The 19,802-nt window shown below is 39.1% G+C and overlaps 1 protein-coding gene across 1 annotated transcript in view; it reads left to right on the top strand.

The window, feature by feature from the left end:
- COL26A1 (collagen type XXVI alpha 1 chain) overlaps positions 1-19,802 on the top strand; it is a gene marked incomplete at both ends in the record, with an annotated part of 188,679 nt that overhangs the window by 57,594 nt on the left and 111,283 nt on the right. The window contains one exon of the mRNA XM_083357935.1: positions 4,637-4,740. Within this exon, the coding sequence (XP_083214061.1) occupies positions 4,637-4,740 (104 nt within the window). The remainder of the gene's footprint in view (positions 1-4,636; positions 4,741-19,802) is intronic.

Consider the following 19,802-nt stretch of genomic DNA (forward strand, 5'->3'; position numbering starts at 1 on the left):
ACCTTAAAGAATCTTTTATTCGAGAAACAAAGTATTGACACTACATATGAATTCCCCTCCCCTGAGCACAAAGTAACAAAGCATAATTCCCTCCTCCAATTAACAGTCATAAATCACATTCCCCATTAGCTTGAAGCGCAGGCTTTCTCCCCAGCTCTCCAGTCCTCCAAATCTTTATCAACTCTGGGTGCAATAACCTTGGATTCCCACGGCTGAATTATTATTGTTATGACTAACTGGACTCTCGTCCACATTCCCCCTCCCAGCATCAACCAACTCTAAAAACAAAAGAGTAAAATGGCTGCATTTCCATCTGTTGTCAAAGCAAGAACATCCGATGTTAGCAGTGTTGGCAATCTATTTCAGAGGTCCCCAACCTTTTGGGCACCAATGACTGGTTCCGTGGAGAGAGGTTTTTCCACGGACTGGAGGGGGTGTGGTTTTGTGTGCTGCCTGCATCCCACAGATGGGGCTTTGCTTGTTTGTGTGGACCAGTTGCTGGCATGTTGCGGCCTGGTACTGGTCCATGGACTGGGGGTTGGGGACCCCTGATCTATTTGGTCACTTAATAACTGCAACATTGAGAGCAGGAATTTTGATCATTAAGTGAGGTCTACAGAAGCTGTGAATGCTCCAACACTGGAAGTTTTTAAGAAGAGACTGGACAGCCATTAGTCTGAAATAGTATAGGGTTTCCTGCCTGAGCAGGCGGTTGGACTAGATGACCTCCAAGGTCCCTTCTAACTACTTCTTCTTCTTCTTCTTCTTCTTCTTCTTCTTCTTCTTCTTCTTCTTCTTCTTCTTCTTCTTCTTATTATTATTATTATTATTATCATTATTATTATTATTATTATTATTATTATTATTATTCGTACAGTCAGCCAGATGTTCAGACTGGATTTGGCATTTTTGTCTACCTATTGAGTCCTTACCAAGGACCTGGGATAGGCAGATGTGGATGTTTGATGGTATTACAGATATTCTCACAGGATGGAAGCAGTTCCTAATAAGGCCGCCTTTTGCAATTGACTAATGGCGAATTTGTCAATGCCAGTGGTATTCAAGTGGTGCTCCATTTGTTTTGGGATTGCACCCAAGGCACCTATTACTATTGGTATTACCCTTGCTTCTCTTTGACACAGTCTTTCTATTTCTATTTGTAGGTCTTTGTATTTTGTTATCTTCTCCAGTTCTTTCTTATCTATTCTACTGTCTCCAGGCACTGCCACGTATTATTATTAATTATTGTTATTGTTATAATATCATGTGGACACCTCACTTAATGACTGCCATAACTTATGACCGTAACGGAGCCTGCCCTGTCATAAGCTGAGGACTACTTGTATTGATGTTTTTCATATGCTCATATGCATCTTCCATCATGCCTAACTCTAAATGGTTATATACAACTCCCATCATATCTGACTCCTGCCAGTCAAATTGGTATTGACTCTTAGTAGCTATGTAGATAGGCCTTCTCCAGAGTGACTGCTCAGGAAGATGAGCAGTTGATGCTGTAGGAAACAGCACAGGTGCTACTAGATAAGAAATCTGGTTTGATGCATTGTCTCAGCAGCCCTCTTCTTCTCTTACATTTTATCTGTAATGACCCATTTGGGTTATCCAATAAGCCCCTTACGCATTCAGATGTAATTTTTACACATGCTTAAAAAGTATATTTTGAGAAGCTTATGAAGAATATAATACTGCTCTCATTGCTTAGGAAATACTGTGTGAGCTGTGCCAGACACATTTTGTTATGGTTACCCAATGTAACACTCACTCTAGCCTTCCCAATTTGATATCCTCCATATGTGTCAGACTGCAATTTCCAAATTTCTGAGCTAGCATATGTAGGCCAGACATATTTGGATCCACGTTTTCCTTGGCAACATTTTTCTAGTACAATAGTCAATGTGCAATATTGTCACAATTTGAAATTGTAGGTGTGGAGTTTCATCTCTCTGCTGAGGATGGGACTCACTGCAAACATAAAACAGAAGCCCTAATTCCTGTACATTAAAATAGTAAGGGAAGTAAGAAAGTTCCTGATATATGCTTAAATTTCAATTAATCCCCGAAATTTATCATTTGAGTAAAGCTTGAAAAAACCTCTATGTGTAATAGAAACTTTAATGTGCGTCGTAGTGGTGGTGGTACAGTATGAGAGCTATATTTGCTTGAGGAATTTGTCAATAGTGAGTGAAACCAGAGTTAACAATGGAAGAACTATTTTGCTTCTATGGTAGGATCTTATTTCTCTGCTTCCCTTTCTCTTTCCCCCCACATACATAATATATATACATACATATATGTCAATAATTATAAAAATACGAATCCCAGGCATATCTGTATGCTATACATACATATATACATACGTACACAGATACTGCTAAGCTTGTAAGCCGCCCTGAGTCTTCAGAGAAGGGCGGGATATAAATGTAATAAAAATAAAATAAATAAATAAATACAAGTATATACAAGTAACTTTCCTTCCTTCCTTCCTTCCTTCCTTCCTTCCTTCCTTCCTTCCTTCCTTCCTTCCTTCCTTCCTTCCTTCCTTCCTTCCTTCCATTAAACAAACCACATACAAAACCCTATTGTACAGAGAACATCTCGATCTGTAGACTCTGCGATTGGAAAATTCTCACCAATGCATAGAATTGCTTTGTTGGTATATTTTTGGAATTAAGAAAAACAAACAAGAGGAGCTGGCTTGTGGCTTACCTGTACTTAGAAGTAGAGTGTAAATCCACAGATCACCTGCTCAAACTCTTCTACTTTAAATGAGATATTTAGCATTTTTTGAATTATAGCAATTATTTGTAAGTTTTTATATCAAAATGTTTTGTCTAGCCCCTTCTCCATTTTTTGTGTCATTACTACACTGCAGAACATTTTAACAGCAGTAGCAATAGTAGTAACACTTAGACTTACATACTGCTTCATAGTGCTTTACAGCACTCTCTAAAAGCAGTTTACAGCATATTGCCCCCAAAATCTGAGTCCTATAATGAGACCAATTTAGCTAAAAAAGAGACCAAATTCAGAGACCGCCTAGTAAATAAGTAATTCTATCTGGCCCAATCTAGCAGATGGAAAGACCAACACTAGGCTGTTATCTTGCAGTGTAGAACCAAAATTGATCTCAGTCTTAGTAAAAGGTGGGTTATGTGTAAAATTCACATCTTTGCACAAACGCTAAATGTTGAAGAGCAAATATTTTAAACACAATGAAAATATAGAGATCATGTGGTTCCTCTGTGTCCCAGGATGCTACTTTTCTTCGACGTGATCCAAGTTGTGTGTCCTTGAATCCCTGAGTATTTCCTTTGTCGGCTTCCAGTCTTATTTAAAAGAATAAGCCTTCTTAAAGTCACACACTTCAAATAGAACATATCAGAGCTTCCTTCAAAATAAGATGGCTATAGAAATTGAAAGAATAATAAATAACTATTTCCATCAGATATCACTGGATTTAGCAGTCAACCTTTAACTTCATGCAGTATTTGTGAATAAGATTCCATACAGGTAGTCCTTGTCTTATTACCACAATTGAGCCCAAAATTTATGTTGCTAAGCGAAACAGTTGTTGTGTGAGTTTTGTCCCATTTCTTGCTACAGTGGTTAAGTGAGTCAGTGAACTGGTTCAGTTAGTAACATGGTTGTTAAGTGAATCTGGCTTCCCCATTGGCTTTGCTTGTCAGAAGATAGCACAAGGTGATCACATGACCCTGGAACACCGCAGCTGTCATAAGTCGGTTGCCAAGTGTCTGAATTTTGATCACGTGACCACAGGGATGCTGCAACAGTCATAAGTGTGAAAATGGTCATAAGTCACTTTTTCAGTACTGTTACTGTTCAGTCACTTAGAACAGTCACTAAATGAACCATTGTTAAGTCAACTGAAACCTATTCAATTTATCACACAATTTCTATAAATTGTAAAAATCTGATGTAAGATTTTATTGTCCATTAAGGTAATTGTATACATCCCTCTTCAGAAATAAGTTCCAATGGGTTATCTCCTAAGTAGACAAATAAAGAAGGTGGATGAATAAAGAACTTTTAAGTATAGAGTGCAAATTTTTAGCCACTTACCTGGAAATAATCCCATTGAGCTCTACCTGAGTTGAGGTATATTGAACTGGGTTGCTTAAAACTGTACAGGTAGTCCTTGACTTACAGCCATTCATTTATTGACCATTCAAAGTTACAACAGCACTGAAAAAAGTGACCTATGACCTATGACGCAATGGTTGCAGCATCGCCATGGTCACATGATCAGAATTCGGACACTTATCATCTGACATGTATTTATAATGGTTGCAGTGTCCCGGGGTCATGTGATCCCCTTTGGCTACTTTCTGACAAGTAAAGTCAATGTGAAAGGCAGATTCACTTCACAAAAGTGTTACTAACTTAATAACTGCAGTGATTCATTTAACAACTGGGGGGAAAGGTCGTAAAATGGGGCAAAACTCACTTAGCAACTGCCTTGCTCAGCAATGGAAATTTTGGACTCAATTGTGGTCATAAATCGAGGACTACCTGTATTTGACCTTGTTCCTATGAGTAGCTACTGATGTTGGCAGATTTGGGCTGAACATTCTGGATGATGTGTTGCTTGTGTTAGTTACAGGACCCTCATCCGACCCACGTACAAGATAGCTTACCGAACAGTAACTGCTCTTGAATGGCGATGCTGCCCTGGTTTCACTGGAAGCAACTGTGAAGAAGGTAAGGCTACCGCATAGTTGACGGACTCTGCCCATCAAGAGGGTGTCTTTATGAAGCTGTGAGTATATTATCCAGCCTTCTCCCATTTGGTGTCCTCTAGTTGTATTGAACTTGGATTCTCACAACTGTAGTCAGCATGAATCTCAGCATGGAGACTGTGGACATAGGTCCACCTTCTATGGCAGGGGTGTCAAACTGCCAGCCCATGGGCCGGATGCATCATAGCAAAACCGCATCCACCCCATTGCCGGCAGTGGCAAAAAAAGTCATGATACGTTACAACACGTCACGTGATGTTGTGAGTTTGATACCCCTGTTCTATGGAGCATGGGAGACTGGAATATGTTAGTAGATAGAAATGGGAGGATTTACTGGTTTAGAACAGAAATACTGGACTGTGATCCTATCAAAGTTCCATCTGTGTTTACTCTTAAGCATTCTTAATTTTCTGAGGATTTCATAAATGTGTTTTTTATGGCTTGCAAGTCACACTATATTTAAGTGATATATCATTATGTGCTATTTAGATAGAAAACAGGTTTTTTTTGTCCCAACATGCATTGTTTTCAGTCTACAACTAATTAAGAAATTTAGTAATTTATTGTAATTCTCATGGCAATAGACAGAAGCACTATGCATCTCACGTTCTATATACATTTCCACCATGTTAGTCTCTGTTACATGACCAAACATGTTACAGGATGGCTCCTAGTAATTCACATGTGGTCAAACAGATAATAGATGTATGCCAAAAAACACCCTGACCAAGCAGCGACCTATAGTAACTACAGAACATACAGTATTTTTACATTTCTGTATTATATAAATCTGCTTGTCTATTTTCTTAATATGTACACCCATTATTACAAATGTTTATGAAGATTCTTAGTTATCCAGGTCATAGCTGTATCAAAAATGGCTTTATTTTGGCTGGACTGATTTTTTTGACAAAAAACCAAGACGTTTCGCTTTCTGGAAGCTTCATCAGTTGTATTGGATGCTGTGGGAGATGGAAGGACAGGTACTGATAGTTGAGATTAGATGGTGGGCCGGGGAATGATAGGTTCTGACAAGGATGGTGTGTGTGTGTGTGTGTGTGTGTGTGTGTGTGTAATAGAAAGATTGTGGGTTTTTTTGCAACTAATCTCAACTGTCAATACCTGTCCTTCCATCTCCCTGAGCATCTAATACAACGGATGAAGCTTCCAGGATAGGAAGCAAAACATTTTGTTTTTAACTCAAAAAAAATCAGCCCAGTTCCCTTTTCAAAATAAAAACCACTTTTGATACAACCATTATTACAGTGATAATACACAAGAGGAAAGCCCACTATTTTCCAAGAAAGAACGTTCTGCTGTGAATTTTAAGGGTGGGACTTGCAATAAAACCCACTGAGTTGCCATTTCTCAATTCCCTTCTCTCACTTGTTGCTGGTTTTTTTTCCTGTCAACCATCTTCTTGGTTCTTGGTTTTTCCATTGTTTGTTCATTTGTTTATTAGTTTCTAAATGGCTGCAATCATGCCACACTTGGCAGGGGATGAAAATAATTACAAAATGTCTAATCATAAAAATACCAAATAATAGTACAACACAATTAAAATTAAAAACAGCAACTTAGAGCAATATAAACACACATGTTGTGTTCCCCTGCTATATCAAATTTAAAAAGACTTTCAGAAGAGTTTTGTTTTATCTTGTTTCCAGAAAGGCAATAACCTCAAGGCCTGCCTAGTTTCTTGGGTGAAGCTATTCCATAATGTAAGACCATTACATTACAATAGCTGCCCAGAGTTATTGACTGAGATGGGCAGCCATAGAAATTGAACAAATAAATAAAAATACATTATTGTACTGAGAAACAGCTTCTCCTGGCCTCAGCCCACCGCCCGTTTCATAAATATGGGGAAACACTGCTAATATTTTCTGAGTTGTCTTTAGTTTGGTGGGTTCTTCTAGTTTAAAAAAGTAGTTCTGAAGGTGCTTCAGCATCAAACCATATAAGGCTTAATAAATTAAAATCAATACTTTAAATTGCACCTATAAACCTATTGACAACCAGTGAAAGGCCCCTAACACAGAGTGATGTATTCATGTGTCCAGCACCCATTAATGTATGGGCTGCTCTGTTTTGGATGAAGTGCAATTTCTGAGTGGTAGAATCTAGTTATGGAACATTACTGTTACAGTTGCAAAGTCCTCTTGCTCCAAGCAGGGCCACAATTGATGTATCAGCCAAAGCTAGATGAGGGCCCTGCTAGCTAGATTTGCACCCACCCATCTGGCAATTGCTTGCACTCCAGGAGGACCCCCAATTCATGTAACTGCTCCCTCAAGGACAATGGTACCTGTCTGAAGGATAAAACTGGAGTTGACAGAGAACCTAGCTGAATAAATTCATCACATTTACCCTGATGTTCACAAAGGCAAGGTCTAAGACAACTCGGTGCGGCCAACTCCCCGCGGCCAACTTGCTATGGCCAACTTGCTGCAGGACAACACAACATAGCCAGTTCGTCACACTACAATTTGCTGCAGGACAAGTTACACTACTGTCGAACAAATGGTGGAATAGAATAATTAAAGAAAGGATGCAAAGAAGGGACAAAATGTAATGTGAATGACAAAAATTAAAATAATTTTTAAAATTATTTTAAATACTTAAATTGAATCATTGAATTGTCCCACAGTGAGTTGTCCTGCAAGGAGTTGACCATGATGTGTTGTCCTATGGCGAGTTGGCTGCGGCAAGTTGGCTATTCCAACAAGAGCATGCCTCTAGTTTCTTCTCTCTTTTCGCTTCTGTCAAGTCCAATATCTCAGAGATATTGTTCCAATATCTCAGGGGTTGCCCCAAAGAAGAGGGAGACAACCTATTGTCCAAAGCACCTGAAGGCAGGACAAGAAACAATGGATGGAAACTAATCAAGGAGAGAAGCAACCTAGAACTAAGGAGAAATTACCTGACAGTTAGAACAATTAATCAGTGGAACACTCTGCCTCCAGAAGTTGTGAATGCTCCAACTCTGGAAGTTTTTAAGAAGAGACTGGACAGCCATTTGTCTGAAATGGTAGAGGGTTTCCTGCCTGAGCAGGGGGTTGGACTAGAAGACTTCCAAGTCCTTTTCAACTGTGTTATTCTGTTATTCTTGAACTTGCCCAGGTGTGTGAGAATTGACTCTAAGGATACTGCATGCATACTGATGGTTGAGAACTATAGAAATAGTATAAGAAATGTGAGAATGAGCTAAAGTTGACAAAGGATGCTAAAAACAATAAAAAGGCTTTTATAGAGCTTTTTAATATTAGAGTTGTTTAAACCATTATAAGTGTGAAAGCCTTTGAGCTAAGAAGTTGTTTCAAGTTTTAAATGGGCTGTTCTGTCCTGACAGGAAGCCTTCCAAACTTCCTGGAAATGTTCTGAGCTTGAAAAGACTCCGATAAATAGTTTGAGCTTGGAATAACCAATCCCAATCTTGAATTCAAGAAGTTTGCACTCAACTATCTAAAATAAAAAGAAGAGAAAAGAATCAATAAACTAACAACTCAATGAAGACATAAAAATGTTAACAGGGAACAAAGAAAAGCCAGAGAGCTCTTGTTCTGATTCTGTTTTCACCAGTAAAAGGGTATGTGTTTCACTAGGCAATTGTGAAGAGCAAAATTAAGGACCAGAACTAGAGTTTGGGACTACCTGAAATATAATTGGGGAATATCTAAATCTTCAGAGGAATTAACTTACAGTAAGGAACCAGCGGATGGTCTACCTTTTTATTTTCATTTATTCATTCATGCATTCATTGATTAATTTAATTTATATTTCACTTGTATTATCTTTGAGAAATTGTTGAGAACTGATAAAGGGTCAAGCAATTGGACTAAGGCAAATATTGTCTCTTCCTTTCAGAAAGGAGGAGATAAGGTGTGGGGAAATAAAATAAAATAAAACAATTGGAACTAGACTAGCCAGCCTGCCTGCCTGCCATCAATATCTTTTAGATCAAATCAAAAGTTGTTTTTTTTTCCTGGTTTGTTGTGAGGATGAGATAAAAACAGTGTAGAGCTGGAATAAAAACTGTAGGCCTTGGAATTACAAATCCCTGTTTGGAGCTTGAAATGTTTTAAGATTGGAAAATGTTACACAACCTATTATTTTTCTCTGACAAATTGTAAGTGATTTGCTGAAATGACCTTCCCCCCCCTCCCCAACTTCTGTAGTTTGTAGAACACTTATGGCTACCACATTTATTTTTGGAGCCTGCTGAATCAGATTGTTTGGTGAGCAGAGTACTGCTTCCCCCCCCTTAAATACCCTTAAGAAGAAAATTGCATATCTAGGTTTGTGGGGAGAAAGCAGGTCAAGATTCTCTCATTAACTCTGCTCATCTGCTTTATGACTGGAAAAGGTATCTTTGCAACTATTAAGTAAGCAGTGACTGAGGTCTTTGGATCTCAAGGGTTTACTTATCATTCAAGTATTAATTCATAAATCTGTTTTTACATTAGTGAATGATTTTTAAAGTGATAATTTTATTAAAATATATGGACCATATTCTTATAGATGCACATTTAGAGAGAGTCATGGTGGTAGAGTGGTTAGAATACAGTATTGCAGGCTAAGTCTGCCCACAGCCAGCAGTTCAATCCTGACTGGCTCAAGGTTGACTCAGCCTTCCATCCTTCTGAGGTTGGTACAATGAGGACCTAGATTGTTGGGGGCAATATGCTGACTCTGTGAACTGCTTAGAGAGGGCTGTAAAGCTCCATGAAGCAGTATATAAGTCTAAGTGCTATTGCTATTTAGATGAGGATTTTCCTTCAATATATACTTTTCGATATATCTTTATACTTAATTATGTATTTTTTAAAAAATGCTCTATATTTTAATCCAAGTGCTTTGCAGAATTTGGAGAAAGACCACTTTATAGTCCACATACAAGATTCAAAACAAGTCAGTGCGAATTAAAGTTTGTTTAACTGATTTCTCTATTTACATTCTTAAGCTTCCCTAGTTGGACCTTCAGTGATCTATTTTCTGAGCCTCCTTGTCGTAGTTTGTGTGGCTTTACATAATTTTTTAGGCTAGCTTTAAAATGGGGTTGGATTATTTTCAGTTCAGTGTGTTGTGAAAATGTAGCTATTTTCTTAGTCTATTGTGTGAACTAGACCATTATGTTACTCCCGACTTATGTTTGGTGCAACTTAACGTAGGAGTGCAGTAATTGTATTTTTTTATTTATTTAATTTTAATGTGTAGGTTTGTAAGCTCCATCAGCCCTGGTCCTATATCATGCCACTTTTTTTTACCTTTTCAAGACTTATTATTGGGTGAGTCCTAATAATTAGGAAATCAAAATGAGAATTGGGAACCCCAGAAGTTCAGCTGCATAATTTTAGTTTTTAGCTTATCCTATTCTAGTAAGTTATAATGGAATGTGGGAATGACTTTGGGAAAGAGAGGAAGAGATGTTTCTTAGGAAACAATCAGATAAAAGAGGCAGGAGACCCCAATGGCTTAACAAGCAGAAAAAAAAACTTGGAAAGGACCCTCCATAATGGATCAAGCAGTTAAAAGTAGTAACAGGAAGTTTTGTACTTTCAGATTTGCACAATTCTGTCAATGTATCTTACATTAAAATAGAATTACCTCATCTAATTGTGTTTCCTGTCTGGCTTAACCAGGAAACCTGACATAAGCATAAAGAGATAAACTGCCCAAAGTCACTTAGGTGAGATGAGTGGTGTAGAAATGTGATAGACAACCAGCATCTGCATTAAAGTAGGATATTATAGAATTAATGGACATTTGCTCCTCATTGTTTAGGGCCAGGTTCTGGTGCAATTCAACTAAGAACAAAAGCAAAAGGATTGGCCCATAGTTTAGACCAGAAAAAGTAATAATGTCTCCTAGAGTAGGATTTCAGAAAAAAGCTCTGTGAAATTGCCCTGTGTCAACACAGACTTGACATATTCCATAGGAAGGAGAACATCTCATGAATATATTATAGAGGAACTCTTTCCCTTAAGAGGAAAAAGTGATGATTTAAAGCTCACATATGACATAGAGTTGAGTGAACTGCCAGAAAGATTTCTTCACAGGCTGGAGTTCTTTTTTTGTCAGCTGCCTGGTTAAGAATTAAAATTCCTGAGATAATTATAATCTAAACAATCTGTAGCCTTTAGCATTAAGGAGGTGCCCACCAGCTGGTGATGGTTAAGTGGTTACTTTTCTCAAAACCTGAACCTATTAACAAAGGGTCAAGACTTTCTGTTTTAATCTAAAATGAGATTCAACAATGTTCAACTCTACAAAGCAAAAAAATATTCGCTGGGGAATGGGGAGAAACAGATTTTTTTGCAACAAAAAATAGGATAGAAAAGGAATGCCAGAGAATCCAGTCCATGGGAACAAAATCCATATGAAGTAGACAAATAAATACATTCAGGCAACAGGCATGGGGTCTGGTTATTTGAGGAACTGCCTATCTTTCATCATTTTTGCCCATCTGATAAGATTCAGCCCAGTTGGGTGAGTGTTGTGCCAAGTGTGCATTACAAGCTTGTACCTGCATGAACTGCAGGAAATTATCTATGAGGCTTTTGTTGGAGGAGGGACAGCTATGGGCAATTAAACTGATTTTAGATAACAGATTGATATATTCTTTTTCATCTTTCCAGGTTCTGACACATCCTGTGCACACAAATTACAGATTGGCTGTAGCTTTTTCCCTTGGCCTTAACTCCTTAAAAGTTTTAGGGCATAATGGCAGAAAAAATCATTAGCGTAGCAGCTACAAGACTGGTTTGCAAATAGAATAGGTTGACTCCTATTTTGCATTAGGTAGCTTCACACAAGTGAATCCTTCTCAGTCCTTCAAGCCTACAAATCCAACTCTAATCTAAGGTTAATTTTCTTTGCAGGGTTGTGGCCAGGTAGAAAAATATCATCTACAGTTGCAAGAAAAAGTATGTGACCCCTTTGGGATTATGTGGCTTTTTGCATGAATTGGCCATAAAATGCGCTTTAAACGTCATGTACCGTATTTTCCGGCGTATAAGACGACTGGGCGTATAAGACCACCCCCTACATTTCCTGTTAAATTATAGGGTTTGGGCTATACTCGCCGTATAAGACTACCCCTCTTCCAACGCACACCAAATAAAAATTAAAAAACATCAGATTTGATTTTAATATGGTAATTTTAATTCAAATGCTTATGACATGCAGGTGCTTAGTAGGAAAACTGTCACTTATAAACATAAGGCTGTTTGTCATCAAACATGTAAACATAAAACAGTGCAAGTGGATTAAACTATAATAATAATAATAATAATAATAATAATAATAATAATAATAATAATAATAATAATAATAAGTTGGAGGGGACCTTGGAGGTCATCTAGTCCAACCCCCTGCTAAGTCAGGAAACCCTATACCATTTCAGACAAATGGCTGTCCAGTCTCTTCTTAAAAACTTCCAGTGTTGGAGCATTCACCACTTCTGGAGGCAGGTTGTTCCACTGGTTAATTGTTCTAACTGTCAGGAAGTTTCTCCTTAGTTCTAGGTTGCTTCTCTCCTTGACTAGTTTCCATCCATTGCTTCTTGTCCTGCTTTCAGGTGCTTTGGAGAATAGCTTGGCTCCCTCTGCTTTGTGGCAGCCCCTGAGATATTGGAACACTGCTATCGTGTCACCCCTAACCCTTCTGTTCATTAAACTACACATACCCAATTCCAGGAACCGTTCCCTATTTTCCTAATTCACTTTTTCACTTTTCCTAATTCACTCTAAAGCTTTCCCTGCGCAGAGCCTTAAGTAACACCAGCTGCCTGCAATTAGTGCAGGTTCGCATCCCACCAGGCTCAAGGTTGACTCAGCTTTCCATCCTTCCAAGGTAGGTAAAATGAGGACCCAGATTGTTGGGGGCAATAAGCTGACTTTGTAATAATGCTGCTGGGGGGGGCGAAAGCCCTAATAAACAGGCATATACACAGAATGAAGGCTATTGCTAAGCACATTGATTTGTGCTTTAAATTGTAAGCCACCCTGAGTCTTCGGAGAAGGGCAGGATATAAATGGGATTTTAAAAAAAAGACCAAATGGGAGATCCGCTCCAGGTTTTCCAGCCAGCCCGCCCAGTTCCTGAGTCAAATGTGTCCTTAGAGCTAAGCCGCTGCTCTGGCTGCTGCCTTCCCCACCTGCCTTTCAAGTTGGGATATACTACAGCTGCTCTTCAACTTTAGAAGGAAAGACGCCCAGACCCCAGCCTGTAAAAAATCACAGACTGCAGCTTCTTCTCCAATTGGTCCCGCTTTCCCTGCGCAGACTAAATGGGAGATCCGCTCCAGGTTTTCCAGCCAGCCCTGTCCCTAAATTTTCAGCACCCGGCGTATAAGATGACCCCTGACTTTTGAGAAGATTTTCATGGGTTAAAAAGTAGTCTTATACGCCGGAAAATACGGTAAGTCACAACAATAGAAAAACACAGTCTGCTTAAAATAATACTACACAAACATTTAGCTGTTGTCATGTTTTAATTGAAGATAAGATGGAAACATTCACAGTGCAGGGTGGAAAAAGTATGTGAACCTTTGGACTTAATAACTGGTTGACCCTCCTTTGGCAGCAATAACCTCAACCAAACGTTTCATGCAAAAAACCACATAATCCCAAAGGGTTCACATACTTTTTCTTGCAACTGTATATGAAGCAGAAGCTGTATAAATCAGAGGTCCCCAACCTTTTGAGTACATGTTTTTGTGTGCTATCTTCATCCCACAGATGGGGCTTTGCTTGTTTGTGCGGACCGGTTGCTGGCATGCTGTGGCCTAGTACCAGTCCATGGATCAGGGTTTGGGGACCCCTGGTATAAATAGAAGGGTGTTGTTTTTTTTAAGAAAGAGGAGATATTATTTGTTTGGACATAGCTTCCTGCTCCCAGTGAAAATTTGTTTTCAATGCATTTGGAACTTAAAATACTTTAAACATTCAATTGATTTAATTTTTCATTCACTTATGTTTGATTTCATTTCCCTTTATTTTTCTTTTATTTTAACATTATTTTTAACATAAAAGCCAGAACTTTGTAACTTTGATGTTTTTCACTCACAATATGCAAATAATTTTGGGGTAACTAATATCTTTCAGCATAATAAAAGGAAAGGCCAATCTTTCTCATGTTGGTGCCTTCCAGCTATCTTAGATGATGACTCCCAGTATCCTTCTCCAGGAAGAGCATTAGCTATAGACATTGTTGGGGAAGGCTGCCATAGGAATGAAGAAAGATATGCGAAATGCAAAATTTGTCTTTCCCCCTAAAACCTTGGAAGTAATGGTTTTTTTTCCTCATGCTCAGCAAAGCTCTTAAGATAGTAGAAAGACGTTGGGATCAAAAGAATTTGTCTAGCCAAACCTGGAGATAGATTTACTGATCCTGTCTCATCTTGTGTCAGAAATGCAGGAGCTAGAAAGGGGAAAAATATTAATTACATTTAAAAAGATTACAATTTTTAATAAAAACATATATTTTTAAAGTTCTAGCCCAATGCCAGGCTACATTGATGGCAAGGATATTTGTGACCAGCAAGTCATTCTGTATGCATATCAGTCCAATGGGGTCCTGTAAAAGATGGATAGTTGTTTGAATAGTGCCACTTTCACAATAAATATCCTTGTCCTGTGAGGGAAGCCCCATTTTTCCATGTGGTCTTTAGTTCTAGCCAAACTAGTGCACAGTTTATTTAAACATCTCCAAGCCGTCCACTCCTCTTCCAAACCCCCAGGCAATCCCTCAAGCGGTTCTATCCAGTTATGAAGATGTTTAACTTAAAGTTTCCATCTTTTTAATTGTTCCTTTTGAGGTGTAGTAACAATCTCCTTGGGGCAATCTAAAGAGCTCCTTCTTGTTTTCAATCTTTTTGTAGGGGGTACTTGGCCAAATAATGGGTGTGCTGAATCATGTAACAAAGTGGTGCCCAATCTTTCCACCTTGGTGGTCCGGCCTGGCGGGATGTATTTGAGTGGCACTTGCATACCCATATGCACAGCTCTCTTGGTGCAAGCGGTGAGTGCGCATGCCCTCCACTTGTGCGAATGGAATTTCGCCTGTGAGCAGAGGGTGTTGTGATTCAGGGTCAGCCTGTGGGTTCGGCAGTTGGGTCGGACGACTCAGAGGAGGAGGGGGGTGTTGAAGAGCTTGCTGAGGGGGTTGGAGAGCTTGCTGATGAGAGCCCTCAGCCAGGCCCCTCCCACCTGGTCACGACAGAGACCCAGCTGTGTGAGCCTGACAGCGTGGATGAAGATGACCCACAGCTGGCCCTGTTCAAGGACGCCCAACGCAGGAGGCAGTCAATCAGGAGTAAACAGAGGAAGGCAATGGGGCACCTCGGAAGGAGGCAGAGAGAAGCCACGCCCTGAACTGTATAAAAGGGGAATGCGTGGGAGGGCTGGTTTGCTGAAGGCAACCGCTTGAATAGTTCCTGTTTCATAGCTCCTGTTTCATAGTTGGTATCTTGTTTTGCTCTGTTTTATGTTAATAAATTTGGCAGGCTTAATTCCAGCCTCTTGCCGTTTGTAAACGGGTTGTCCCTGCCTTTTCTGCAGGGCCGGTAGCAGGCTGGTACAGAACAGAGGGCGCAAAGCTCCACTCACATGAATGAAGAGTGCTCACACTAATCCAAACAATTTATTTATGTGAAAGGAGACTACTATTTTATCTTTCACCTCTAACAACAAAATATCTGGAGAGTTTCTTCTCCACTTAAAGGAATTATTTGACTCGAGCTGCCTGAATCCTAGATTCAATATTTCTAGCATCCTTCAATTTTGGGACCTGGATCATGGAAGATGCTGCAAATAAATCTGTGTGATGAAACATGTGAGGCACACTAGCCTTGGGGACTCATCAGTATTTATTTGTTTATTCCTTGTTCTTGTATCTTTGTTAGGTTGGTAAGATAATGAAGAACTTAGCAGGAATTGTTGTTTTGGCTTTGAAGGCATTTATTCAAACAATTCTGCTGTATAATAAGCTTGACTTTATTTCTCTCTCTCTCTTTCTTTCTCTGTTTGGAGCAAAGGGTTTTTTAGCTAGAACAGGAAATGAGCCTATTCAGCCACCCAGACTGCTAAATCCTGATATAAAGAACATATGGAAGGGGGCAGCCCAGAGGTGATGTGCACTAATTATTGCAACGTGCATCAACTTGATTGATTTGAATCCAAGATAATGCTGACACCTCAATCTAGTCTGTTTCCCTTCTCCCATGTGCTTAGAAGTTCAAAGATGAGGATTTTCTTTTGGGAGGCTAAAATGTCCCCCACCAACTTGGAATCTTGGCACCAATTTGATGCAGCCCACTAATGACAACTGTTTTACGTTTGCTCATATAAATGTCAACTCTGTCTTCTGTCCTTTTTACATACAGATTTTCTTTATGTTTTAAAGGGATAGCAGTGATTCATTAAGGGCGACAATTACGCTACCTGATTATTCTGGGAAGGGTAGTCTGCATGCTGTGACTTTGTGGTAGTTCAGGATATAGGGCCAAACCTACTTTCCTTAGCGTATATTTTTTCCCCAGAATAAAGTGTCTAGCTTTTGCGAAGATATGCTTAAAGGTACGTCCCTACTACCTGCAGTTTAAAAAAAATACAAAGAACAGCTAGAGAACTGATTTAAACAGTTCTGCTAAGGATGTTCCTGCTGCCACTATTTGCTTCTTCTCATAGAAACTAGCCTTCATCTGACCATAGCAAGTTCTCTAACAAATGTATGAAAATGTTTTAGGCACATCTGGTCAAAGTGTATTTTTCATTGACTACCTAAGCAAAAAACCCCTGCACAATTTGAATAATAATAATAATAATAATAATAATAATAATAATAATAATAATAATAATAATACCTTTATTGTCAAAGTACAACATGTGTACATTGAGATTAGCTGAGCCTCCCCCCCCCGTGCTCTCTCCCCCCAACACACTGCGACAACAAACCCTCCATCCTACCACACCATGTGAACCAACTACACCACACACCGGCCTCCCAAGTCAATTCTGCATAAGATTATATCCCATTTAAAAGCCTAACAGCCCACTGATAAAAGCTGTTTTTCAACCTGTTGGTACGGCTGGCTATATTCCTATATCTCCTACCCGATGGTAGGAGAGTAAAGAGATACCGTCCAGGGTGTGAGTCATCCCTGAGAATCTTCCTCACTCTTCCAAGGCAATGTGGTTGAAAGTTAAGTCTCTGCCTGTAAAGTTGAGTGTACATTTATATGCAGAATTACAGATTTGAATTAAACACTATTATGGCATAATTTTGGGTGCCCTTCACTTTTTTTGGAACAGTTTCTTTGGAATCAGTAACAGCTTGCAGATATGTCCTGTAGTCCAGTAGGCTAAATTCTTGCCTTTGGAGTTTTTTTCTTACTCTACCTTGCACAATTCTTCTTGCTCAGAATTGTTCTCAAGTTTCTTTGCATATGCTATGTTTTTGAGATCCATTATAGAGAGTTTCCATCATACTCAATTCTCGGTCGTGTAAATGCCATTCCAAAACCATTACCTTTCTCCTCTCTTAATTAAAGAATTTCACACATTAACTTCTTGGATATGTTTATATTTAGCTGAATGCATTAAGTCTTCTACATGCTGTTTCCCATGCCAGTGACTAATACACAATCTCAAAGCACAATGCTTAGGTGCAAGGAGAAGTAAAAAAATTCTGAAAGCAAGCACATAGGATTCATGAAACATATAGAGGCAGTCCTTGTCTTATGACCACAATTAAGCCCAAAATTTCTGTTGTTAAGCGAAACATTTGTTAAGTGAATTTTGCCCCATTTTACGACCTTTCTTGCCACAGTTAAGTGAATCACTGCAGTTAATTGAGTAACACAGTTGTTAAGTGAATCTGGCTTCCCCATTGACTCTGCTTGACAGAAGGTCACAAAAGGTGATCACATGACCCAGGACACTGCAACCGTCTTAAATATGAACCAGTTGCCAAGCATCAGAATTTTGGTCATGTGATCATGGGGATGTTGCGACGGTCATAAATGTGAAAAATGGTCATAAGTCACTCTTTTCAGTGCTGTTGTAACTTTGAATGGTCACTAAATGACTGGTTGTAAATCGAGGATTACCTGTATTTTGATCAGGGTTCCTAAGTCTGTAAACAACTGTAGCTGTTATAGCTAACTGTTTCTAGATCTATCCTCTGAATAGATCTTAGTCCTTCTAAGAATTCAAAAAACCAGAAATCTTGAATATCTTGTTTTGAATATACTGTATTATATCAAACATTATACACATTTGAAATTGGGTAGAATTTCAGTGTCACTTTCAGCATCTTTGTCCTTCTCTTGATTATTTATACATTTATTTACACCATTTTTGCTGCTCATTCATATATTTGTGGAATGTATGTACTTCAGTTTCAAGAATTTTAGGCACAATGTAACATGGCCAATGAAATAGCACAGTAATACAATAAACCCCAAAGATAACTGTATATACTAATTATTTAATAATGCTCACATTTGTTGCCAGTAAATATAAAATAGCAAATTCCAAATACCTTTCAGAACAACCTAAATTTATACAGACTCCCACAATGCTATGAGTGTGTGTGTGTGTGTGTGGGGGGGGGGGTCACTAAGCCTTTAGGGGCAAGCCATTTCAGGGAAGGGGGGGCTGCCACACAATATGCCTGTTTTTTGGGCCCCCTCCTTTCTTCTTAGCAAGCGTTCTCTGACTGTGAACCTTGGTACTGTATAGTCACTTTTCTCTTTCAGACTAATATAGAGGAGGGAGATAAAAACTGCATGGGATACCAGGATGCATCAGTCCTTGGATGCATCCACTTTAGTGACATATTTTGCAGAGCTCAGCTGTAGTTTAATTTAATTTTAATTTATTAACATTTCTATACCGCCCTTCTCCCGAAGGACTCAGGGCGGTGTACAGGGCAAGAATAAAACACAGAGTTACAAAAATTAAAAGGTAATTAAATACATGCCCATAAAAACAGTTGGTACATTAATAAAAAACCCCAATAAAATAATAATAAAAAACCCCACCAATCCCCCCTCAGGCCAGGCCGGCTTGTTCGAACAGGTATGTTTTCAGATTGCGGCGAAAGGAGCGAAGATCGGGCGCCGTCCGGAGCTCAACCGGTAACTGGTTCCATAGCTCCGGGGCGCCCACAGAGAAAGATCTCCCCCTGGGGGCCACCAATCTACATTCTCTGACCGGTGATACCCTGAGGAGTCCCTCTCTGTGGGAACGCACAGGGTGGAGGGAAGTTGACGCCGGCAGCAGGTGTTCCCTAAGGTACTCCGGACCTTGTCTATTCTGGCACAGCATGTTAGTTATCTGTGGGTTAAATTGACTTTAACCCACTTAAAACCTGCTTAGTTGATATTTTGATTTAGGTATTTCCTCCATTGCCTTTGTAAAAAGAAACCAAGTTTTTTTTTACATTATTTATTTTGGAATCTTATTGCATGGATTTTTGCCTATTTCTCCATTGTCGTCAATATTTGATTGTGTTCCTTGCTTACTAGATATTCCCAGTACATCATAGCTTTCTTATCATGCAAAATTTTCAGCCACCAATCTGGAAAGAAGGCCTTTCATTTGGTTGGGTGTCCGAATTGTAGTTTCTTTGCTTTTTCAGCTTCATTACTTTGCCTGCACTGCAAATTACAGCAGCTGTCAGGCTCTCAAAAGAGGATTTTACAAGAAAGAGAAAAGAGATCTGGAATTCATTTCCAAGTGCTTGACACAAAGTTGGAGAATTTGGCACTACAGATGTTTGATTCAACTAGTATGGGCAGTGGTCTTGAATCCTCTGGGTTGTAGTTCTATAAATATTTAAAGGCCATATTCTCTTCACCCTTGGCTTACAAAAGTGGCTGTGATACCTTGCCATTCTCATGAGCAATTTCAAGTTTCGATTCAGTTAAACATACAATTGCCATCATGCTTTGTTCATTTTATTGAGAGGCTTCACAAATGTCAATTATACTTTACGACCATTCCCAGCACATTACAT

The sequence above is a fragment of the Vipera ursinii genome, assembly GCF_947247035.1.
Source record: "Vipera ursinii genome assembly, chromosome: 1".
NCBI lineage: Eukaryota > Metazoa > Chordata > Lepidosauria > Squamata > Viperidae > Vipera > Vipera ursinii.